This window comes from Pristis pectinata, chromosome 32 (genome assembly GCF_009764475.1).
Source record: "Pristis pectinata isolate sPriPec2 chromosome 32, sPriPec2.1.pri, whole genome shotgun sequence".
Classification (NCBI taxonomy): Eukaryota; Metazoa; Chordata; class Chondrichthyes; order Rhinopristiformes; family Pristidae; genus Pristis; species Pristis pectinata.
In genome coordinates this window covers 3,817,505-3,843,570 of record NC_067436.1, presented here as the reverse complement: position 1 = coordinate 3,843,570, position 26,066 = coordinate 3,817,505, and the positions used below count along the sequence as shown (strand labels likewise).

General features: G+C 42.6%; 1 protein-coding gene across 1 annotated transcript in view; it reads left to right on the top strand.

The window, feature by feature from the left end:
* The window catches only part of dapk2b (death-associated protein kinase 2b), a 127,266-nt gene extending 124,453 nt beyond the window's left edge, over window positions 1-2,813 (top strand). Inside the window, exon 12 of the mRNA XM_052042353.1 lies at window positions 966-2,813. Within this exon, the coding sequence (XP_051898313.1) occupies window positions 966-1,046 (81 nt within the window). The 3' untranslated portion in view covers window positions 1,047-2,813. The remainder of the gene's footprint in view (window positions 1-965) is intronic.
* The last annotated feature ends 23,253 nt before the right edge of the window (window positions 2,814-26,066 follow it).

Below are 26,066 nucleotides of genomic sequence, written 5' to 3'. Positions count from 1 at the left end.
TGGGTAGATGAGCATAAAAGTGGGCTTATCCATTTTGGTAGCAAAAAAAAGGAAGGCTGATTATGATGTAAGCAGTGATAGGTTGGGTAAGGGGGAGGTGCAATGAGACCTGGGTGCCCTTTGGCACCAGTTGCTGAAAATAAGCATGCAGGCACAGTAGGCAGTTAAGAAGGCAAATGGTTTGTTGGTCTTTATAGGGAGAGGATTCAACTATAGGAGCAGGGGTGCCTTACTGCAAATGTGCAGCACCTTACCTTGAGCACTGCCTGTAGCTTGGGTCTCCTTATCAGAGGAAGGATGTTCTTGCTACGGAAGGAGTTCAATGAAGATTCACCAGACTGATTCCTAGGATGGCAGGGCTGATGTATGAAGGGAGATTGGGTCAATTAGATTTATGTTCGATAGAGTTTAGAAGAATGAGGGGGCATCTTGTAGAAAACTCCACAAATGTCTGCAAAATTCTAACAGGACTGGACTGACTATTTGTAGGGAGGATTTTTAAAGTGGTGGAGGAGTCCAGTTCGGAGGGCACAGGCTAAGGATGTGGGGCTGACCACGGAGCAATGAGATGAGGAGAAATTTCTGCACCCAGAGTGGTGACCTGTGGAATTCTCTGTCACAGAAAGCAGCTGAAGCCAAATCATTTAATATATTCGAGAAGTACTTAGATATCGTTCTTAGATCACGTAGGTCAAGGGACAGGGGGAGGAAGCAGGAACAGGGCACTGAATCTGTATAATTAGCCATGATCCTATTGAATGGCGGAATAACTCGAAAGGCCAAATGGCCTCCTTTAGTTTCAACGTTTGGTCCAAAAGATGTTTTTCAATCAGTTTTAAAAAAAAATAAATATCTTATCATTGTGGTGTTACTGTTTGTGGGAGTTTATAGCCGCAGTTTCTATGTTACAGCTGCAATCACACTTGCCTATGAGCTCTATAATCACGTTGTTCCTTCTGTTCCAGAGACCATATGAAAGTGACAATGAAGGTGACGATATCAAGAGAAGAGTATCCAGGCCAAGGAGACGCAGCAGCACGTCATAAAGTGGTGTCTGAAGGTGTTGCGTTAAAGAGGGCAATCCTGAGGGCAGGTCTGTCACTGCATTGTGTGAGAATTAACAAGCCTGAGCCTGCATCAGAGATACTTCTGCCAGTTGATGTGTTGGGCCCAGTGAATGGACAAAGCCACTTTTAGTATACAGTTTGGATTAATTATGGGAGAGTGTGCTACGAAGGGTTATGCTTTCCTTAGTAAGGCACTTGGAAAAGAGAAGTGTGCAATACATTTTTTGAACAATTTATTGTAAATTTTTTTTGTTTCTGTTTAGACCTACATTTGTTAGGGTTTTTAAAGTCTGATCTTGCTCTGATATTGCTCTTGTGATCGTTCCAACACTCACGCCACAGGAACCGTGAGAGGCAGTTTACTGCCAACGTGAAGGGTCCTCATTTCTGGAATGCCACTGCGGATGGTCCAGGTGGCAGTCGAACACGTGGCCATGGAAATGGGTCTGGGGGGAGGGGAAGAGATAAAGAAATGGATTTTATAAGGTTCTATTAAGAGTATACTGCTGTAACGGCCATGGTATCTCATTGTGGGTGGGTGTTGGAATAATTCTGCTGTAAGATAGTTACATGCATACTTGTGTTGCCTGCTGAGGCAGACGGAACTGCTGCCCAAGGCTATAAATATAGATCACAAAATTCATAGAAGGACATGGTGAAAGGCAGGCAGAGAGACGCTTGGGTCATAATGACTGTCACTTGTTGCTACTAACATTTATTTTTAAATAATCATAGCTTTAGATGTTTTTAGATTTTGGACTTTTTTTTAAAACGCAATATCAATGAAACAACTGGTTTTATTTGGTACAACATAATGCCTATTGCATAAGGTCTGAAATAATAGTCATGTGAAAGTAAGATAAACTAATACTGGTAGGTATATAATGTCACAGATTGGCACATTCAAAGTGTCGAACAGCATGTTTTACAAATGAGCGTTTGGACACTGTTACAGATTTATGGGTTAAAATCTAGATAAAGCTAAAGGAGTCATCCTTATTGGTAACCACGTGTGGTAATTTACTGTTCGCCCAGGATTTCAGTCACTGTAGTACCATGCAAAATCCTCATGCCTGATGTCTTACACAGTGAACTGTCATTTCTGCCTCCTTTTATTGAAAGAAACAGTCCTGCTGAGTTAATAATTATCTGCATCCATCCACCTTAATCTTATAGGTGACACCTATTATACACATTTTTAAAACTGAATTAAATAAATAGGCTTTATATAATTGCCTGACAACAAAAGGAGTTAACTGTACCCAAGTACTCCATTAAGATCGTGCCACTGAAGTGTACAGGTGTTGTTGTTTATTCAATAAGAATGCACATAGAGTGTAACCGTTAAACAATGCAAATTGTTCTGTGAATCTCTATACTCCACAAGTCTCTGTTGTAACTCAGGCAGGATTAGTACATGTCAGATTGTCAGAATTACTCTCCCTCCCTCAACAGTTGGGCTTTACCCAAAGCCTCTGCCTTTACTTAATTCAATCAATGCCCCAAACACACAGCTTTTGCATCAGAAATCTTGGGTTGTAGGACAATTTCCAAATCATTAGAAGTCAAAAATGAATGTGTCTCCTTAAGCAATTGTGAATTAAGTTTGTTATTTTCAAATACATTTGTGCAATTTATTCTTATTGATTTAGGACTATTTTCAGAAAAGTGAGAGGGTGAGATCCCGTGAGAAAATGAGCACAAAATTTCTTTACTTTCCAATTATATTTGCCAAATTGTGTCAACATTGTGGTGGCATCACATCACAGCTGAAGAAATAAAATCAGCTGCATAGAAACCTGGAAAAGGTTAAATTTTCACAGGATACTCAGCAAGGCAATAATTTGGAGAGAGAAGACACTACAGATGCTGAAGTCAGGAGTAACAATCTGCTGGAGGAACTCAGCGGGTTGAGCAGCATCTGCGGGGGGAAGGAATTGTTGACATTTTGGGTCAGGACCCTGCATCGAGGACTGAGAATGGAGAGGGGGGGATGGCCAGTGTACAGTAAGTAGGGGAAGGCAAGAGGTGAGACAGGAGCCGGTAGGTGATACGGGTGCTGAGGAGTGGTGAAAGATGTTGGGAAGAGGGAGCAGGAGGGGGAAGGCGGAGCTGAGAGACAGAGGCAGCTGGGTGATGGGTGCAAGCAGTAAGTTGAATTGGGCCAAATTCTAAATGGAAGTTGATAGTAATCCTTGTTGTAATGTAGCTGAAACTATATATTAATGTTAAAGATTTAATGTTGCCTTGTTTTGAGTGAGCAGATTTCAACCGTTAATATTAAAGATACTGGGAAATCAGGATTTGAAAGGAAAATGGGAATTCTGACCCTCGATGGCAGTCTTATGTTGACAATGGGGGAGAAAAGTAAGAAAAGACTTACATCTATAACACCTCTCACCATGTTGCTAAATGCTTTATAATCAATTAATTAATGTGAAGTTGCTGTTGTACTGTGATAAAAAGCAGTAATCAGATGTAGTATTCACAAGATCATTGGAGGTAGACTCCATGTTTCAGGGATTGTTGGATCTAAAGATTAGGAAAGAAATCGTGCTGCAAGGATGTGTTCGAGTCTGTGTGGAACACTGTGCTAACTTATGAGCAACACACAACATGCTGGAGGAACTCACGACGTTTGCTTCTGATGGCATGCTATGAAACCCTTCATTATCGGCTCCTTTTGTAGATCACAGCTGGGTATTGTGGTTAAACTACTAGAGGAACATTCCAGGCCTGCGCCAGTGAAGCACAAGCCTCGAGTTTGAATCCCACCATGTCAGATGGGTAATTTAAATTCAAGTCATTAACTAAGGCTAAATACAAAGTGAGTCTCAGTAACAGTGACCACAGAACCACAAACACCCATCTGATTCACTAATATCTTTCAGGGAAGGAAACCTGGCAGCTCTGGTACTGTATATATGTGACTCTCAGTTCAAGGACAGTTCGGGATGGACAAGAAATGATAGCGTCTGCATCCCATGAATGAATAAAACAAAAATCATCTTGGTTAAAGAGCAATGCAGGTCTAGTCCCTGGCTACTGGTGATAGTGATATTACCCTGCATTCTGGGGCTCTCTGATATCACTGTGCAACTCTGGAAAGGAGATGGGAGAGCACAGACTGGATAAGATTGTACTTGACTCCATTCCTAGGTTTTTAATTATGTGTGGATTCCCTTTTCCAACCACAATGTCTATAATGAAGCAACATGTCCCAAAGTGTATCACGGGAACATCACACAAAATTGGCCAGCCAGACTCTGATGTCAAGTAGTGATGAACTGGAACTTGTGTTTGTAAACAGCTTCTTGTTTGCATGAAGGTAGCTGTGTTGAGGGGGTGAATGGCTGGTTCAGTGTGGGTGGAGAGGAGGAATTTGTTCAGAAAGCAGATGGCAGGGAGAATATGGTGGAGAAAGTCAGGATGAAGTAGCTTCCAAATGAAAAGCCACAAATGGGGAGAGTTGAGGAGTCTAACGTTAGAAGGGTGCGGGGATGTAAGGGGAGTGGAGAACACAAAATGAAGATGAAGCTGAGTGAGATGAAAATAATTTGAAGGACATGCTGATAGAAGATGACATTGTGTGGCTCAGGGAGGATGAGGATCTTGTAACTGGTTTGGATAACCTGAAGCTTGTTGAGAGCACACTTGGAACAAGCCAACGAGAGGGGTGGAAATATGAGAGGTAGCAAGGGTGGGTGACAGGTAGAGAGAAGTGTTTATAAAGAAAAGCATGCAAACTAGGGAAGCAATGCTCAATCAAGCAAGTTGTAAGGTTTTAAATTTCCTATTGGATATGTTAGTACAGTAACTAAGGTACTGGTCCAGCAGCCAGAAAGTCAGATGCTTGACCCAGAGACATGAATTCAAATTGTAGAAAGGGAATTTAAAATTATGTAATTAAATAAATCTGGTATAAGTAGCTGTAAAAACCTATCTTCTTTGCTAATTGCTCAGGGAAGGAAAGCTGCCATCCTTGAGTTCGGAATCTGGCTGCCCTACACATGACTCCAGACTGACTTAACTGCTTTCACCCTTCAGAAGATGAAGGTTGGATGATAAATGCCAACCTTGCCAGTGACACACACATAACACCACAAATATGTCAAGGGAAATGGCAACCAGGAAGGAGCTGGACTTCAGCATAGAGGTTCGGATGAAGCCAGTGGAGGCAGTAGGGTCTCAATCTCCTCCATGAGCTAGAAATTAGCCAGGTAAGGTCCCAAACCTGTTGTCACCGCTAGACACTGCAAATGGAAATGGATATTGTGGATGAAATGGCTTGTCTTCAAGCTGCACAAACAGCAAGTAGCAGAGACACACAGTTACTGAGCTTACTATATGTTTCTGAGTTTGTTGATGTGAAACATGCTGGGGAGGGTTTGGAGACATATGGAAAAGTTCTGTCTCTGCAGCACTGTTCCTACCTACGTAACCTTCCCCAGAGTGGCTCTATCTGCTGTCCATATTCCAATAAAATGGCCAGCTGTTGCCTGATTCTTCTGTTTTAATGCAACCACATGTTATATGTTGGATTCCTTCTGTGACACCAGAAAACCAGCAAAATCTCTTTGCTCAAAAGTTAACCCTGACCTGAAGGGACATCAGATAGAGCATGACTGAAAGGCAGGGGAAGCTGGGCTTACAGTAATAAGTTGAAGCCATGCCTGACATTGTCCTTTCATAAACTGAAGTACACAAAGGTACCCATTGCAGCAGTGAGGATCTGGAAATTTCTGAAGAAACTTTGAGTTTAGAAGGCATGTGTCGTACTGGTGGAGGTCAGGGCTGGGAAGTGCTGTTGGAGGAAAGGTGGCTCTGACAATTTGCAGTTTGATCTTTCTTGCTTTTTCAACCCAAAAATAATTTATGTTTGGGTTACAAATGTTATTACACGACAAAAGTTGTTATATCGATGATAGTGTCCAGTTCAAGGTTCAGCGGAGCCTGATGACTCTCCAGATGTGATTGTGGGGATTGTGTTGAGATGGTATCTGCAAGAGTCCTTAGTTGTGGGGTCAGTGAGAGTAGGGTAGCCAGTTGTGATTGGGTATCTTCTAGAGTTTCCATTTCACCTCCATGGTCCAACGCGAACAATGTTTTTTTTAACAAAGAATAAATGAAACTGTCAAAAGGATATATTTGGGGAAAACAAAACACAATGCTCATTTTTCTCCAAATTTACTTACCCTTAACACTAGCCACCCTGCAACATCAAGGAGCTGATGACCAGGACACCACCCTTGCTGGGGCTGGTACGCTTTATTTCATCAGGAACACCTTGTTCTCATACGTGCACACATACTACCGGAATCAGGACCTGCTGAGGGTCTGCTTTGTTTTGTGAGGTTGGGTAGAGATTGGACTTGTCCACAGTCTCAGGGGCAGAAGCTAGGATGGGGATGTGGGTGGTGGAGAGACCTACCTGTGACTGAGGCCATCCTGTCAATTTGTCACAGCACTTATTTACAATAATTCCAATACAGCCTACATTGTTTTATTCATTGAAGGGATGTGTGCTTCACAAGCTCAGCCAGCATTTAATTGCCCATCCCTAACTGCCCCTGAGAAAGTGGTAGTGAGCTGCCTTCTTGAACTGCTGCAGTCCTTGAGGTGTGTGTACACCCGCAGCGCTGTCAGAGAGGGAGTTCCAGGATTTTGACCCAGTGACGGTGAAGGAACGGCGATATATTTCCGAGTCAGGACGGTGTGTGGCTCAGACGGCAACTTCCGGGGGGAGGGGGGGGGGGTGTTCCCCGGGCTTTTGCTGCCCTTGTCCTTCTAACTGGTAGAATTCATGGGTTTGGAAGGTTCTGTCTCAGGAGTGTTGGTGAGTTGCTACAGTGAAGCTTATAGATAGTACAAACTGCTGCTGCTGTGTGTTGGTGATGGAGTGAGTGACTGGTTGTGACTGGGGAGACTATCAGGCAGCCTGCTATGTTCTGTAATGTGTCAGGCTTCTTGAGTTGTTTTGAAGCTGCTCTCATCCAGGCAAGTGGAGAGCATTCCCTCACACTCCTGACTTGAGCCTAAGTAGAAAGCTTTGGGGAATTAGGGGCTGAGTTATTTGCCACAGGATCTGTGGCCTCTGACCTGCTCTTGTAGCCACAACGTGTACGTGGCTAACCCCCAGGATACTGATAGTGGGGGATCCAGTGATGGTAACGCCACTGGATGTTGGAGGTTGATAGCTGGGTTTTCTCCTGTCATATCGTCTCTGGCAGTTGTGTGGTGCGCATGTTACTTGTCACCTATCAACCCAGGCCTGGCTATCGTCTGGGTCTTGCTGCATTTGGACGTGGACTGCTTCATTATCTGAGGAGTTGCAAACAGTGCTGAACATTGTGCAATCATCAGCCAACACCCGCATTTCTGACCTTCTGTGAACAGGTTGTTGCTAAGCAAGAGCCACTTGATAGCACGATCGATGATCCCTTCCCTCACTGTGCTGGTGATGGAGAGTGGATGAATGGGGCAATAATTGGCCAGGTTGGATTTCTCCTGCTTCTTGTTGTCAGGACATAACTAGGCAATTCTCCACGCGGTAGAGCTGGCTGGTAACTGCATTTCTTCCTGGGCCAGACTCTGTGATACTCAAAGGTATGTCTGGATTATTTAGTTTTTAAATCTGCTTTAGTTTTTAAACAGTTTCAGAAGGAATTTAATTGTTGATCATTTCCCACTTTTACATTCTATTCAGTTTACATAGGTTTTCAAATATCTTTTGTTGTTAAAACCTGTTGTTTAAAAAGACCAGGTCAGAACTTCAAGAGAATAAGTGATAGGCATTTCATGAACTTTCTCTGAGTGTTTAATGCAGAATTTCCAACCTGCATCACCCCTTAATACTGTGTCTGAAACATTATTTAAATACACATGAAATAAAAGTTATAATAAAAAAAATAAATGTTTTTTTCCTAAAACTAACATGCAGAAGAAATAGCAGGAACACAAGGAATTCTGTACAGTTGGGTCTTTGGTCTATGGTCTATCCTTTCAATTATTAGCATCCCTCCTTGTAGTTTGATGTAGCATTGGCTGTTATAATAATGACAATAGAGATTCCCACTGCAGTTATAGCACAGCCATATTCTCTGAAAATATACCTAAACTGAAAGCAGCTTTCTCCCAGTCTCAAGCACACACAATGAATCAGAAACATGCATTACAGCTAAGTCTAAACTATGGAAATCTTTTTTTAACTGTGAGCCCTCACTACTCCACACAATGATTTAAACCATGCCAATCAGCAGAGGCAGGACTTGGCAGGAAACGTCAATTAACATATTCCTGTCAGGGATCACCACAAAACTAACAGCTGTAATAGGTCTTAAAGAAAACTATTCTTTACATCAGATGCCAGTCCTGCTTGCCCGAGAAGGCTTTGTCTTGTAAAATCAATTATTATTTAAAGTTGTGTTTTAGCAATTCATTAACTTCCTAGAGGCAAGCACTAAATAAAGACAGCTGTGCCTGAAATCCCCCCATACATTAGCCCATTTTAACATTTTAAGTGTTCAGCTTCAGGTTCATGTGCATCTGCTGCTGGGAGAGAGCAGTGTGTAATTGTCTGTGAGTGACCTTCACATTCCCCAAACTACCACTCCATCTGATTTATGAATGCTGACTATCCTGAGTCTCAGGGTGGTGCTGGATGTTTTCTTGTGAAACACGATATTTTGCTCGGTGGGGGGAGGGGGGGGGAGCTGGTGTGGTGGAATTGCTGATGTCAATGTAATGTGATGGATCAGTGACTTACAATGGGATGGAATCAGTGAGTAGTAGAGTTGACCAGTCATGATTTCTCTGGGATTGAACTTGTATAACTAACATTTAAGATTAGAGGGAATTCAGTAGGCCAGTTCCTTTGGCATTCCAGAAACCACTATTTGCCCTTGATCCCAATCTAAAATATGGGGAGGGAATCTATTGAACTATTACACCTGTTACATGAGCTTAATTCAAACCCAACAGCAACATCTGCCAATACTGGCTTCACAGACTGATAAACCTGATAGTAGTGGAGTCAATAGGGGTGTACAGCACAGAAAAGTTGAACCCTGCAGCTTTCCATGTTCATACAACTAATGCCACTTGCCTGCATTAGGACGATGTCTGTATTCTCCTATTTAAGTATCTAAATGTCTCTTAAATATAGTGATTGTATCTGACTCCACCACCACCTCTGGCAGCGTGTTCCAGATATCAACCACTCTCTGTGTGGGGAAAAAAAACTTACCCCTAAGATCTCTTTAAATAACCTATCTCTAATCTAAAAACCATGCCCCCTTGTTTTTCATAACCCTAACATGGGAAAAAGATTTTGACCATCTACCCCATCGAAGCTTTCATAATCTTGTATACTTCTGTCAGGTCACCCCTCAGCCTCCTTTGCTCCAGGAAAAGCAAGCCCAGCCTGTCCAATCTCTCCCCATAACAAAAGTCCTTCAATGCAGGCAACAGCCTGGTGAATCTCCTCTGCACTCTCTCCAGCGCAATCTTCTAAATATGAGGAAACCTTGCACCCTCCTGTGGAAGTGATATAATCTGTTTGATCTGCTTACTCATAGTCCTGTTTCAAAGTTAACTTTGCTGTGGGAAGAATGCATTTTAAATTATAAACGTCACTTCGTTTTGGTATAACATCAAAATTATTCTTTGTAAACTGGGTATTTCAGAGTAAAGTTACTTGTAATAATGTACATGGACTTGTTTTGCTGAACTGCTATAAAATTATTGTGGACTCCTTAAAGATTTAATGGTTTTATTCTTGGTTGTTACAGAACCTGTGACTATGGGCTCTATGGAGCTGATGGTTTCAATTGGATATTCCCAGTCAGGGGCAGCATTCCTAGGAAGCAAAAGTCAGGAAATGGTGGGCTTTTCACAGCTGGGAGTGCCAGATTTAGGAACAAAAACTTTCTTTGTATCTTTTAAGTGTGTTCCTGATGACTTCAACACACTGAACAAGCGTCCTTGCTTCATGTTGTCCCACTCCACTTAAAATAGTACATTACACTCACCTGGTGAGTTACTGCATTAAGAATAGTGTATTTTCATATCATACCTAAAACCATTTTGTAACTTACTGGGTTTTCCCATTTATATTGTCCAACTTCAGCCTGTAGAGTACTGTGACTAGCACATTCGATTCAGGCCGTGAAATTAGCCTATCCAACATACCAACGTGCCAGCTTTGTTTGCCAGCACTTGGGGATTTTTCCATTGGAAACAACTCCTTTACCAGGTGTTCACATCAGCCTGTGTAAACTACTTGCACAAAATATTCTTCTACCAGGTTTCATCAACAGAAACATTTATGATGACCGACAGCAATATCAAAATATCCTATTAACATCACAGCTTTAACCCTTAGTTTTATGGCTATGGCATGATAATCACACCAGCAGGTGAATATCCCCCATTCACACAGAGCCCTGAATAGCTTCAACTGCACATTTTGCTGCTGCCTTTGATGTAATGTTAACCTACATAGAGATATTTTTGTAATTAGCAGTTTAATGTTCTAAATTAACATGAAATTTGGAATAAATTAATATTTCAATATGTTAATTATACGTGTTTAACATTGCTAAACTAATTAACAAAACAATTGTGGAACTGATGAGTACAATATTCTAAATCCTGTAAAAATATTGGAAGTTTTCGCAAAGGTTGGAAGAGATTATGTTAGACTGATAGGTCCAAACATACGGAGCAGGGAGTTTTTTCTTTGTGATATTAATTAAAATTTTCTTTATCCAGGTATTGAACTATGTATATATGAAGAAATTGAAATTTTATGCAGTATTTTTCTATAAATAAAGTTATGAATGTAACTTTTGATTGTCATTATTTGCTCTGTTTCTCTGGATACTATAAAAATAAAACCCTTGTACCATTTCCTAATAATCTTCATATTACAGGCAGTCCCTGGGTTCCTGACAACTGTCTATAAGCCGATTTCCCTCTGTCAGAAAAGTCTATCTTCTATAGTAACCCACATCATATCACTCTACATACACATGCTATAACTTTTTGCATTTCATTCAATAATCACCCTAACACTACCCGTTATTAAACTAATGGAATATTTACTGTATCCAGTCACTAATGAATACCATGAAACATTTTGTTGTTATTACTAGCTTGAAAAATACTTTAGGCAACTTCTCCCAAACATTTTTAAAGTCAGATTTCCATAAGTCAGGTCATTCAGAATCCTGTAATATAGAGGACTCCAGGTGGTTGATTGGAAGTGACTTATAACTGAAATTGAGAAATTAGCAACTTTAATTGCAGAAGCAGTCATCAATATTTGCGGTTCAAAGACTCTTTAGATCTGCCTTCATGTCTTGATTATCCATTGCCACAGGTGAACCGGATTGAATGCTTCACAAACTGAGAAACTGCCTCACTACGGACCTGAGCAAAAGTCAGACTGCTGGAGGAACTCGGCTGGTTGGGCAGCATCTATGGGTGGGGGAATGGACAGCTGATGTTTCAGCCTCACTGCAGCCCTACGTTTGCACCTATCTCACTTTTAATAGCCCAGGACAACAGTGTGGTCGGGAAAGGTAGAGAAGCAGGAAGCAGGTAAAGACAATGACAAGTTTGTGCAGCTGTAATGGTGTTGCAGTTTTCCATCAGTTTCTATTAAGCTTTAGGGGCACAAGAAAGGTTTGTTCTTGTTTTTGCCATAAGGAGTCGTGTCATAAGAGAAAATTTCACTTTGGTTTTGCACCAACTGCATAAATCCATCCAGAAAGAATCCTTCTGGTATTTGCAGTGAGATTTTTAAACAAAAATCAAACTGCTGGAGGAACCCAATGGGTCAGGCAGCGTATGTGGAGGGAATGAGATAGTCAATGTTTTGGATTGTGACCCTGCATCAGGACAGAGAGGATGGAGGGAAGATAGCCAGTATAAAGAGGTGAGGGGGAGGGTGAGACAGGGACTGCTAGGTGATAGGTGGAACCAGATGAGGTGGTCCTTCCACTTTCTACAACCCCACACTGCCCAATTCTACCTCTTAACCAAGATCTGCAAACAGGGCAGTCCTGGTAGACCCAGTGTTTCTGCCTGCTCTTGTCCCACCAAACTCATCTCTTTATACCTTGACTCTATTCCTGACTCCCCTTGTCAAGTCCTTTCCCACCTACATCCAGGAACCCTCTCATGCTCTCCACCATTTTGACAACTTCCAACTCCCTTGCCCTCAACCACCTCATCTTCACCTTGGACATTATGTCTCTATACACCTCCAATCACCATTGGGAAGGTCTTAGGGCCGTCTGTTTCTTTCTTGAAAGATCCTTCCTCCCCCCCCCCCCCCCCCCCCCCCCCGACACTCTCCTCCACCTGACAGAACTTGTTCTTACCCTCAACAACTTCTCTTTTGAGTCCTCCCACTTTCTATATCCCCCACTTCACCTGGTTCCACATACCAGCCCATCTCACGCCTCCCTCCCACCTCCTTATACCAGCTATCTTCCCTCCACACTCTTTGAGTCCTGATGCAAGGTCTCAACTCAAAACATCGACTATCCCCTTTCTTCCACAGATGCTTCTCAACCGACTGAGTTCTTCCAGCAGTTTGTTTTTACTCCAGATTCCAGAATCTGCACTCTCTTGTGTCTTGAGATTTTTAAACATTTTTTTAGAACTTAGTTATAATTTCCCTATAAAGAAATGTAGTTGTTTCCAAGCACAGCAATCAGCTAGCAACCAGTAGATGGAAGGAATAACAGTCATTCAAATTTCTTCTAAAGAACGTGTCATGATTTGAGTTCTGCTGCACTTAGTAGCCAATATTTTTGCCAAATGTGTAAAAAAAAGTTCATGTTTGCTAACACTTTAACTTTCACTTAAGTTAACTACTAGTAATATATAAATTAATAAAAATTACAACGCAAGATTTTTTATTAATGTTTCATTTTATTAAACTTTAGCGTGATCAGTTAATTTTATCCCTCCTGGGCTGCTTCTGTGAATTAGACAGCCATCAACTATCTGCTCCCCGTAGCTCTAGCAGAAAGGTTTCTCAGCTTCTGGACCTTAGCAAAAGACCCTTCCTATCCCTCCAATCTGAAAATGACTAAAAGAAAAAAAAATATTCTGTGGAAGTAAGATTGTAGAGACACGATTATCAAACCTTCTTTCAATCACACCTCATTGCTCTGTCAACCTCCAGACACCCACACAAAGGCCACTATTTACTGGCGTGGAATTTTGAAGTGGAGGTTGGCATGGGGATCAGTGACGGTGCAAATTCTATGTTTCCCCAGAGGCCCATCATCGCTCCAGACCATTTGCTGGCATTAAAACAGCAATGTGGGGATCTGTGAAGGTCTCATACTGAGTGAAGACTTCAAACAGTATTGTCAGGTTTCCCTGTGAAACATCACTCTGAAATTTCAGTGGCAATTTCAGCCCAGTGTTCTATATTGAGGTATTACAAGTTCTCTATGTTGTTGCAATATAATCCAGCTGGTATATTCTTTGCAGCTAACAAGTATAAGGATAGAGAAGAGCAACAGCAGCAGCCTAGGCTGTCAGCCTGGACCAGCTCTGATGCACAGCAGGGGAGGGTGGAGTCAAGGAGAGCTCTAGTCATAGGGGGCCAGACAGCAGATTCTGTGGCCGTGAACAAAACTGCAGGTTGGTATGTTGTCTTCCTGGTGCCAGGGTCAGGGATGTCTCTGAACAGTTGCAGAACATACTCAAGGGGGAGGGGGAGCAGCCAGACGTCATTGAAAAACATTGGTACTAATAACTTCAGTAGAAAAAAGGATGCGGTCCAGCAAAATGAATATAGGGAGTTAGGCAGAAGGTTAAAAAGCAGGATCTCCTCATTACTGCCGGTGCCACACACTAGTGAAGGTAGGAATAGGAGGACAGGACAGGTGAATGTGAGGCTGAAGAGCAGGTGCAGGAGGGAGCAACTTATTTTCGTGCATCATTGGGATCTCTTCCAGGGCAGAGGTGACCTGTACAAGGGGGACAGGTTGCATCTGAAATAAAGGGGATCAATATCCAGGAGGGAAGATTAGCTAGAGCTTCGCAGTTGGCTTTAAACAATTGGCAGGGGGTTCGGCCCAAAGTAGTAATGTAGCAGAGAAAGTTGAGGCAAATCTAAAAGTTAAAGCGAGCAAGTCCAGTAGGCAGCACAGGGAGCGAGGAAAGTCTGAGAGGCTAAACTGCATTTATTTTAATGCAAGAAGCCTGAGGGGTGAGGCAGATAAGCGCAGGTCATGGATAGGCACGTGGGATTGTGAGGTTATAGCTGTAACAGAAACATGGTAGAGGGAGGGGCAGGACTGGCAGCTCAATGTTCCAGGGTACAGATGCTACGGGCGTGATAGAGGGGAGGGAAGAGAGGAGGGGAGTTGCAATATTGAGTTGCAAGTTGTGACCTTGAGGGAGAACATCACAGCAGTACTTAGAGAGGATATTCCGGGGGGAATGCCCAGTGGGGCCATGTGGGTAGAACTTAGAAATAAGAAGGGTGATCACTTTGATGAGATACTATAGGCTCTGCAATAGTCAGCAGGAATTAAAGGAGCAAATATGTAGGGAAATCATAGATAGGTGTAAGAATAATAAGGTTGTAATAGTAGGTGATGTTTAACTTCCCTAATATTGACTGGGGCTTAGTGCTGAGGCTAATTAGATGGGGCAGAATTTGTTAAGAGTGTCCAGGAAAGTTTTCTGAAGCAATATGTAGATGGCCAACGAGAGCTACACTTGGCCTCCTTTCAGGAAATGAAGCTGCGTAAGTGGCTGATGTGTCAGTGGGGGAGAACTTTGGGACCAGTGACCATAGTTCTATTCCTTAATATAGTTATGGAAAAGGATAGGACTGGTTCACAAGTTAAAGTCCTAAATTGGGGCAAGGAAAATTTTGATGGTATTAAGAACAAAAGGGTAATTAGGACAGAATAGGGCCCGTTAAGGATCAGTGTGGTAACCCATGTGTGGAGCCACAGGAGATGTGTGAGGACTTAAACGAATACCTTTGTCTGTATGTATCATGGAGAAAGACACAGAAGTCTGTGAGTCCAGGGAAGAGAACTATGATATCCTGAATACATTAGCATTACAAAGGAGGAGGTATTGGTGGTCTTAAGGCATGTAAAGGTGGATAAATCCCTGGGGCCTGACTAGCTGTATCCTAGGACATTGGAAAGCAAAGGAGGAGATTGCTGGGGTCCTGGCAGAGATTTTTGTATTTTTCTTAGCCAGGGGTGAGGTACTGGAAGACTGGAGAGTGACTAATGTTGTGTCTTTATTTAAGAAGGGCTGCAAAGACAGGCCAGAGAGCCCTACATCAGTGGTGGGAAAGGGATCCCAAGGGACAGGATTTATTTGTATTTGGAAAGGCAAGGGCTGATAGCATAGCTTTGATCATGAGAGATCATGTCTCACAAATTTGATTTGTGTCTTTTGAGGAGGTGACCAAGAGGATCGACAAGGGCAGGGGAGTGGATGTTGTCTATATGGACTTTAGTAAGGCCTTGACCAGGTCCCACATGGTAAGCTGGTCTAGAAGGTTAGATCACATGGGATCCAGGGTGAGAAAACAACGGATACAAAATTAGGAGGCTGTGGGTAGTAGTGAAGGGTTGCTTTTCAGATTGGAAACCTGTGACCAGTGGTGTTTGGCAGGATCGGTGCTCAGTCCTTAACTGTTCATCACATACATTAATGATTTGAAAGGGAACGTAGGTGGCATCATTGGTAAGTTTGCAGATGACATCAAAGTTGCTGGTATAGCGGACAATGAAGCAGGTTGTCGAAGGTTAAAGTAAGATCTAGATCAACTGGGAAAGGAATGGCTGACTGAATTTAACTCAGACAAGTGTGAAGTGATGCATTTTGGGAAGTTAAACCAGGCTAGGACATAGACGGTGAATGGCAGGGCCCTGGGGACTGTTGAACAGAGAGACCTGGGGGGTACAAATACGTACTTCCCTGAAGGTGGTGACACAGGCGGACAGGGAGGTGAAGAAGGTGTACGACATGCTTACCATCATCAACCAAGGCATTGTGTAGAAGAGTTGGGATGTCATGTTACAGCTGTACAAATCACTGGTAGGGCCACACTTGGAGTATTGTGTGCAGTTCTGGTTACCACACTAATGGGAAGGGTGTGAGTAAGCTGGAGAGGGTGCAGAAAAGATTCACAGGAACATGGCCTGGACCGGAGGACTTGATTTATGAGCGAGTGCATAGGCTGGGACTGTTTTCCTTAGAGTGAAGGAGGCTGAGGGGTGAACTTAGAGGTTTATAAAGCCATGAGGGGCACAGATAAACTGATTGGTCACAGTCTTTTTCCCAGGGTAGGAGTGTCTAAAACTAGAGGCCATAGATTTAAGGTGGGAGGGGAAAGATTTAAAGGGAACCTGAGGGGTAACTTTTTTACATAGAGGGTAGTGGGTATATGGAATGAGGCACCAGAGGAAGTGGTAGAGATGGGTAAAAATTAGTAAAAAAAGACATTTAGGCAGGAACATGGGTAGGAAAGGTTCAGAGGGACATGAGCCAAACGCTAGCAAATGGGACTAGCTCAGGTAGGTACCTTGGTCAGCATGAACGAATTGTGCCGAAGGGCCTGTTTCTGTGCTGTAGAGCTCTATGAACCTATGATACAGCACAATACAAGCCACACTCTTCCAGGTACACGGGCTGCTAAATGAATGGGTGCTACAATAATGAAAGAGTGGGTGGAATGTGCTCCCTCAGCATCAAAGGACCTGGACTGACTGGTGAAGAATAGTACCTACAGGAAGAATTTTCTTTGCGCAAGGGGCCACAGAGACCCTCCAGGAGGTAGGCAGGTGGGTCTCTAGAAATAATGTCATCGTTGTTCATCTGACACAATTTGGAAATAGTCATAATTATGTTCCATTCCAGAAAAAAAAGGATTTTCAAATGTGTGGTGCTGAAAAATATAATACCATGTGACTGGATTTACAGGTTATGGTTTCCCAGTAATTGGGGTATCAGGGTTAATCCTTGGAGCAGGAGGCAGGTTGTGGGTTCCCTTCCAGGGTTATTGGTTGTGGCAGAAAATATATCAGTGCTGTCCAAGATTAAAGCAGCTGGGCGTTTTAAGGAGAAGAGGAGAAAGGGATATGAGAACAGGGCAGGTAATTGTGATTATGGTCACATGCAGTGGCTGAAACAGTATCCCCTGTGGTGTAACTCGTCATCACTGTATTGTCACCAACACTTTCCGAAGGGCAGTTAAGGATGGACGATGAATACTGATTTTCCCAGATCCTGAAAATGAATTAAAAAAAAACTTTATGTATTTCCAATACAACTCCTGACATTGTGTGCTTCAATTGATTAATTGACATTTAGGTGAAATATATATTGTACTGCAGACAATATTCATGTGCAAGCAACAAACAATCTGCTGGAGGAACTCAGCAGGTTGAACAGCATTTGCTTGACCCGCTGAGTTCCTCCAGCAGATTGTGTGTTGCTCCAGATCCCACATCTGCAGTCTCTTGTGTCTCCAATATTCATGTGCAAATATCTCCTCATTGTGAGCCAGCTTCACCAAGGGGCCGTTCGCCAATGTAAAATATCCCCAGAGTTGAAATAAGGTCAGCCAAATATAATACAAACATTATTAAATGCACGTTGTAATTTTCAAAATATCAGTGTGATTTTCTGCACACACATGCAAACACTATTGATCTTTTAATGTAGAACAGACAGGTCTGGTATGGCAATTTCATGGGTTCATGGACCATTCAGAAAACTGATGGCGGAGGGGAAGAAGCTGTTCCTGAAACATTGAGTGTGGGTCTTCAGGATCCTGTACCTTCTCCTCGATGGTAGTAACGTGAAGAGGGCATGGCCCAGGTGGTGAGGGTCCTTAAATGATGGATGCCACCTTCTTGAGGCACCGCCTCTTGAAGATGTCCTCGATGGCGGGGAGGGCGTGTCCCTGATGGAGCTGGCTGAGCCTACAACCCTCTGCACCCTCTTTCGATCCTGCGCATTGGAGCCTCCGTACCAGGCGGTGATGCAACCAGTCAGAATGCTCTCCACTGTACACCTGTAGAAATTTGCAAGAGTCTTTAGTGACATACCAAACCTCCTCAAACTCCTAATGAAGTAGAGCTACTGGCGTGCCTTCTTCATGACTGCATCAATGTGTTGGGCCCAAGACAGATACTCTGAGATGTTGACACCCAGGAAGTTGAAGCTGCTCAGCCTTTCCACCGCTGACCCCTCAATGAGGACTGGTGTGTGTTCTCCCGACTTCCCCTTCCTGAAGTCCACAACCAATTCCTTGCTCTTGCCGACGTTGAGTATGAGGTTGTTGTCGTGACACCACTTAACCAGCCAATCTCACTCCTTTAAGCCTCCTCATTGCCATCTGAGATTCTGCCAACAACAGTGGTGTCATCAGTGAATTTATAGATGATGTTTGAGCTGTGCCTAGCCACACAGTCATGAATGTAGAGAGAGTAGAGCAGTGGGCTAAGCACGCATCCTTAAGGTACGCCTGTATTGATTGTCAGCGAGGAAGAGACGTTACCACTGATCCACACTGACTGTGGTCTCCTGATAAGGAAGTTGAGGATCCAGTTGCAGAGGGACGTACAGAGGCCCAGGCTTTTAAGCTTGTTTATCAGTACTGAGAGGATGGTGGTGTTGAACGTCGAGATGTAATCGATAAACAGCAGCCTGACATACGTTTTGCTGTTGTCTTGGTGCTCCAAAGCCGAGTGGAGAGCCAGTGAGATTGCATTCACTGTAGACCTGTTGTGGCGGTAGGCAAATTGCAGTGGGTCCAGGTCCTTGCTCAGGCAGGAATTAATTCTAGCTCCTTGAATTACTTGGAGTTAATTTGAGGCCGCAGGGAGTAGCAGGAACAGCCCTATTTATCACAGGCACAGCCCTCTCCACCATTGACAGCAGCTACAGGAGGTGCTGCCTCAAGAAGGAGGTGACTCTCATCAAGGATCCCCACCATCCAGGTCATGCCCTCTTCTCACTGCTACCATTGGGCAGGAGGTACAGAAGCCTGAAGTCCCACACCACCAGGTTCAGGAACAGCTACTTCCCTTCAACCATTCAGTTCTTGAACCAACCGACACAACCCTGATCCTACCTCAGCAACGGAACACCATGGACCACCTCTTGCACGCCATGGACTTGTCTTTTTTTCCACTAATGCCTTGCTTTTGCACGGTCAGTTTTCTCTTCATTGTCTTGTATAATTTATGTTCTGTCTGTTGCCTGTACCTACGTCCCTGTGATGCTGTTGCAAGTTTTTCATTGTACCTGTATCTTACCATACTTATGCACATGACAATAAACTCATCTTAACAGATACTGCAAGTTTACACATTTATGACATCAAAGGTGAAAGGTTTCGGTAACAGCCTCGCTCGTCTGGTTGGAGCAGCGTGTAATGCTGTTGAGCATGGTGAAGGAGGAGGTAATGACTTACGAGGAGTCAATATTTAACTAGATAATTAGTTTCACCGTTCACAACTATTCAACATTTGAAATGTGCATCAGCTGATATTTTCTTTCCAAGTCAAGACACAAGAATCTCTAGCAATGTCAAAGACATCTGTTAGAATCCCAAGATTGTCATTTACACCTATTTTTTTAAACTGAAGTCATTCATAAAAGATATTTGTATAGCTCAGCTGTTACTTGAGTCACCAGTTCAGAATGCAACATTTCATAGGTGTTTTATGAAGGAAACCCTACTTGGCAACTATAATTGTGTCAATGATATCTGCACTGATTAACTTGTTCACACCATCTGGGATTGTGATTCATCCTAAAAGAATCTGTGTCAGATGTAGGGGAGAATTCAGTGAATGATTATATGCCAGAATAAAATGCAGGAGCCTTCTAATAAGGCAAATTATGACATAATTACAACATACTGGACCCATCTCCAAGGATTACTGTTTTCCAGGCCAACATTCACTTCTGTAAGAAAAACGTGCACTAAAATGGTAAATGCACAGATTACCTGGGGTAGCAAATCAGACTGCTCAGCACAGTGAAATGAAGCCGTTCCCAGGCAATAATCTATGAAGCTCTTAAATTGAAGAGATATTACTGTTAGGTTTCAGTGATTTGGAAAGACAATTTCTCAAAACAATGCCCTCAGGGTTGCAGTTCCCAGATCCTACTGCAAGGGGGGGGGGGGGGGCATTGTATTTTTTAAAAACTTCTTTTACTTTCAGAAACCAAATATAAAAAAAAATTACAAGCTAAAAGGGAAAACATATTTCACTGGTTTCACTATTAATTTGAAGACAAATTGGCAGTAAGGTTATGTGTAATTATAGTGATAGTTAACAAACTACAGATCTAAATCAGATGTTGGTAGTAAGGCACAACTCTATGAAGGTGCCTCTGGGTTATCCTATCTCCTTTTGTAAGTGCTTTGGGTGGGTCACTAACTCTGTAGTAGAGCCCTATTATGAGGTATGTTCTCAGTTCTACCTTCCTTCCTTCAGTAGGAGAGTGGGATCTGTATCAGGCTCCATGCACAAAGCCCTCTGAGTGCTTGACATGCTCCAGTTCTCTCAACTTATTCCTATATACTGGATTGATCACAGTAGCCAGTTTGCACACAGCAAGCTCTCATGATCTGCAGTGCAAAAATAACATTTGTTTTTTAGTGAAGTTGCTTGAGGGATAAATACACAGGGCAGCAGGGATAACTCCCTTGTTCTTCTCTGAAATAAGTGTCAAGTACCTTTTGTGTCAATCTGAGATGGCAGACAGGACATTCCCTGGATTAACATTTTATTCAAAAGCAGACATCTCTGAGTGTACAGCATTACCTCAGAGGCATCAGTTTGGGCTTCTGTGTTTAGATCTTTGAAAGGTGATTTAAACTCACAATCTTCTGACTCTTCCGTACACTACTAGCTGAACCACAGCTGATACCTCTGTGAGGCTGTCTATCAGATTTGTTAATGTGCCCTGTGATGAACTCGATACCAGATCTGCATAGTTTTGTAGCTGTTTAATTGTACAGCCTTTATCAATCAGGGCATTGAGTCTAAAAGTTAGCAAGTCATTTTGCAGCTGTATAAAACTTTGGTTAGGCCTCATTTGGAGTATTGTATGCAGTTCTGGTTGCTGTGTTACGGGAAGGATGTGGAGGCTTTGGAGAGGGCGCAGAGGTGGTTCACCAGGATGTTACCTGGATTAGAAAGTATTAGCTATAAGGAGAGGTCAGACAAACTTGGATTGTTTTCTCTGGAAAGTCAGAGGCCGAGGAGAGACCTGATTGAAGAATGTAATATTATGAGTATAGATAGGGTAGATAGTCAGAATCTTGTTCCCAGGGCAGAAATGTCAAATACTAGAGAGTATAGATTTAAAGTGAGAGGGGGGAAGTTTAAAAGAGATTTGCAAGGCAAGTATTTTTTTACCCTGAGTGGTAGGTGCCTGGAACACATTGTCAGGGGAGGTACTGGAAGCAAATATGATAGCAAAGTTTAGGAGGCATTCAGACAAGCACATGAACGGGCAGGGAATGGAGGGATATAGACCATGTGCAGGCAGATGGAATTAGTTTAAATTGGCGTCATGATCGGCACAGACACAGTGGGCCAAAGGGCCTGTTCCTGTGCTGTACTGTTCTATGTTTTACGTAGTCATGCATTTTGCAAAAGTTTTAGCTAAGGATGCAAGCTCCAACATTACATTTGGCAATCTTTGAAGAAGATTATTCCTTTGACTTCCAATGACCATGTAATTGGATGTGAGTAATTTACACAGAACAATTTATTCTTATGTGATTGATGTTGTAGAGCCCTATGCTTACATTGGCACCTAGTTAAGCAATACCTGGATTTTAAAATTCTCATCCTTGTATTGAATTCCCTCGAGTGCTTCACCCCTCCCTATCACTGCAGTCCCAAGACTTTGAGATATCTGTGTTCCTCCAATTCTGGCTTCTTATGCATCCCTGATCTTAATTTCTCCATGATAGTGGCCCATACCTTCAGCTGTAATAATCCCTCTACCTCCTTTAAGGCCATTCTTAAAAACCTCTCTCTCTTTTGATTAAATTTTATTTTGCAATATTCTTGTAAAGTGGTTTGGGAGTTTTATTACATTGAAGGTGCAATCGTAAAGGTGTGGCACATTGATCTATTATGTAGATCTGACTGTCTAAGCAAGGCGAGTGACTGGAGAAAGCAAGGTGTGGTAACCGCATTGAGTAAACTACTTTTACTTGTTACGGTTTAGGGCCATTCACGATGACATTGTGAAGTAATAAGTAAACTGCTGGAAGAACCCAGTGGGTCAACCAGCTTCTGTGAAGGCAAAAGAGATGCTTTGTCACTTTGGGTTGAGACCCTGCAAAAGGACAATGCCTCCACTGATGCTGCCTGACCCGCTGTTCTTTTTTTTTGCTCCATATCCAGCACCTGCAGTCTCACGTGTCTGACACTGTGAAGTAAATTGGCGGCAATATTAGCTTTTTACTGCCTTTGCGAAGATGGTTTCTGAGCCGTGTCAGTGTTTGTTTCAACATGCCAGTGCGAGCTGTGAGAGCAAATGATCTGATACAGCTTTTTCATCAGTTTGTTATGGAATATTTTTAAAGCTACAAATCAAAAATAATCATGGACAACATCTACCAAGACATTGGAAGCAGCTGAAAGTTGCTCCAAAATATTGTCAAGTTTAACTTGACCTGGCATTGGGACTTTTCCCAGTTGAAGCTTTACAGGTATCATAAACAACACACTAATCAATTCTGGATAAAATCTGACACACACAGCTGCCTTTGAGATGTTGTAAATCTTCAGAAAAGTTTTCTCAAAATTGTAAATGCTTGGCTGGAATGCATTTTAGGTTCATGTTATACTGAGGTGAATTTCTGTCGATCTCTCACCATAAACCCTGCAGGAACAGTGTAAAGAGAAAAGCACAGTGAAAAGTAGTCACTGGAGCAAAGAGTAACAAGGAATTCCCTTGAGTTATCAAAGGAATTGTTCCTTAATCCTGTAATCCACATCAGTCTGAAATGAATGGAAAAACATTATTGTGAGGGTTATTTAAAAACAACTAATCCTTACCAGATAAAACAATGCTACAATGCAAAAAGAGAAAGTTGTTGAGGTGCCATGGGTAGGACTGGGGATGAGGTGGGGGTTGGTTTATGATCCAAAGCATTGTTTTATTGGCAGCCTGTGCAGCCTAAGCCCTGTCACAGGGAGCTGAGGGTGTGTAAGAGTCAAGAGATCATCAGAAATTGATAGATTTTTGGCTGTTATGGAACTCAGGGGATATGAGGTAGGTGCAGCAAAGTGGTGCTAAGGGAAAAGATCAGCCATATCGAAGGCAGGAATGGTCCCGTTCTGCCTCTGGTGTTCAAAATATTAACTTTTATTGAGCTGAAACCAGACATTTTATTGAAAGTCATGTAGAAAAATGACCACAACTACCTGGCATCACAGGTAGACGGGGTGGTGAAGAAGGCTCTTGGCATGGTGGCCTTCGTCAGTCAGGGCATTGAGTATAGAAGTTGCAGTTGTACAAGATGTTGGTGAGGCCACATTTGGAATACTGTGTTCATTTTTGGTCGCTCTGCTGTAGGAAAGATGCCATTAAGCTGGAAAGAGTGCAGAGGGGATTTATGACGATGTTGCCGAGACTTGAGGGGTTCTGCGAGTTATGGAGAGAGGTTGAACAGGTTGGGACTTTTTTCATTGGAGCGTAGGAGAATAAGGGGGTGATCTTATAGAGGTGTATAAAATCATGAAAGGCAGAGATAGTGTCAATGTGCACAGTCTTTTTGCCAGGGTTGGGGAATCAAGAACTAGAGGGCATAGGTTTAAAGTGAGAGGGGAGAGATTTAATAGGAATCTGAGGGGCAACTTTTTCACCCAATGGGTGGTCAGCTTATGAAATAAGCTGCCAGAGGAAGTGGTTGAGACAGGTACATTAACAACAGTTTAAACAGAATGGCCTTCTACCTGAAACACTAACGCTGCTTCCCTCTCTGCGGATGCTGTCTGTCCCGGTGAATGTGTCCAGTTTATGCTCAGATTTCCAGCATCTGCAGTTTTGTTTGCTTCAATCACCAGGTTATCTTCTGCCATTCTGTCCAGCTTCACAGTTAGCACATTATAGAGTCTAGGCTTTTATAGGCAGATGATTAAGGAATAAGACAATTGAGATGTACAGGATACTCAAAGAATTTGACAGGGGGGGGGAAGAGAGAGAAAGGATAGAGAGAGAAGAAAGAGAGGAAAAGAGAGAAGAAAGAGAAGAGAGAGGGAATAGAGAAAGAGGAGAAGAAAGCGAGAAAGAGAGAAGAAAGAGAGTGAAGAAAGAGAAAGAGAGAGAGAAGCTTCTTCCTCTGGCAGGGAAAAGACTAAAATAACAATAAAGTCTTAAAATTAACACTAGACAGGAACCAATTTATTCACACAAAGAATACTGGGAACCTTCAACTCACTCCCTTTCTAAAAGCTGTTGAATCTGGGGAGTCAAGATTGAAATTTCAAAACTGAGACTCATTCTTATTAGGTAAGAGTGTAAAAGGTCACAGAGTCGTGAGACAGAATAGAATAATGTTCCCATGAGTAGTGGATCATGTTTAAGCAATTAAATAATCTCCTTTGCTTCATTTACAAAAGCAAACTCATCACCTGATATGGGAGAGTCAGTGAGAGGGCAGCACTGTTGTATCAGACAATAGGTGGAAGAATGAGAGAAACAAATGGGCTAACATTTGGTGCTGTGGGTTAGGCATGTGGGTGCTGTTTTTACTGTGAGGCTTCACCACAACCACTTTCATTTGTGTACTCCCCGTTACATTGTTAAACATTCCCTTTGTAGGCAAACAACGCAAAAATCTACCAGTAGCACAGAAATATAAATAAGAATAGATGACCAAAGGTCTGGTCAAGGAACTGAGTTATAAGGTTTATTTTAAACAAGGTGAGAGAGGGGAAGAGGAAATGGAAACAGGGGGATAAAATCCAGAGAGGCCTTGACATCAGGGAATGAAGGAGTGTGGAGTAAAGTGTTGTATGAATGGAGCAGGTTATGGAAGGACTTGAGTTCAAGGATGAGAATTAAAACAGAGTTGACTGTGGACCAGCAAGAACAATGGTTGACTGACATTTGGTGAAAGTTAGGACCAACCAGGTCCAAAATTACAGGAGATATGATTAGTAAGTTTGAAGATGAAACGAAAATTGTGGATAGTGAGAAATCTTGTCTAAGGCTACAGCAGAATATAGATCAGATAGAAAGTTGGGTGGAGCATTGGCAGATGGAATTTAATCTAATGCAAAGTGATGCATTTTAGGAAGTCAAATAGGGGTAGGACATATGCAGCAAATGGTGGGGTGCTAAGGAATGTTGAGGAACAGAAAGATCTAAGGATCCATGTCCATAGTTCTCCGAAAGTGGTAACACAGGTTGATAGGATGGTAAAGAAGGCATATATATGGCATGCTTGCCTTCATATGTCAGGGCATATGAAGGCAAGCATGTTGGCTCCAGAGTTGGGAGGTTATGTTGCAACTGGTTAAGGCATACACGAGTACTGTGTGCAGTTTTGGTTGCCACTCTATAGAAAGGATGCAATTGTGCTGGTGTGGAGATTTACCAGGAGGTTGCCTGGATAGGGGTATATATGAAAAAAATTAGAGGGCATAGGTTTATGGTGAGAGGGAGGAGTTTTAAAGTGTATCTTACAGGTAAGTTTTTTTTTACATGAAGAGTGGTTGATATCTGGAGTGCGCTGCCAGAGGAGGTGGTGGAATCAGATAAAATTACTGTTTAAGAGGCATTTAGACAGGCATTCAAAAAGCCTGGCATTGAAGGATACAGTCCTAGTGTGGGCAAAAGGGACAAGAGTAGGTGTCCAAAAAGGTTGGCATGGACGTGGGGGGTCGAAGGGCCCGATTCTGTGCTGTACAACTTCATGGTGTTGGTAGACTGGCCTGAGTGGTGGGG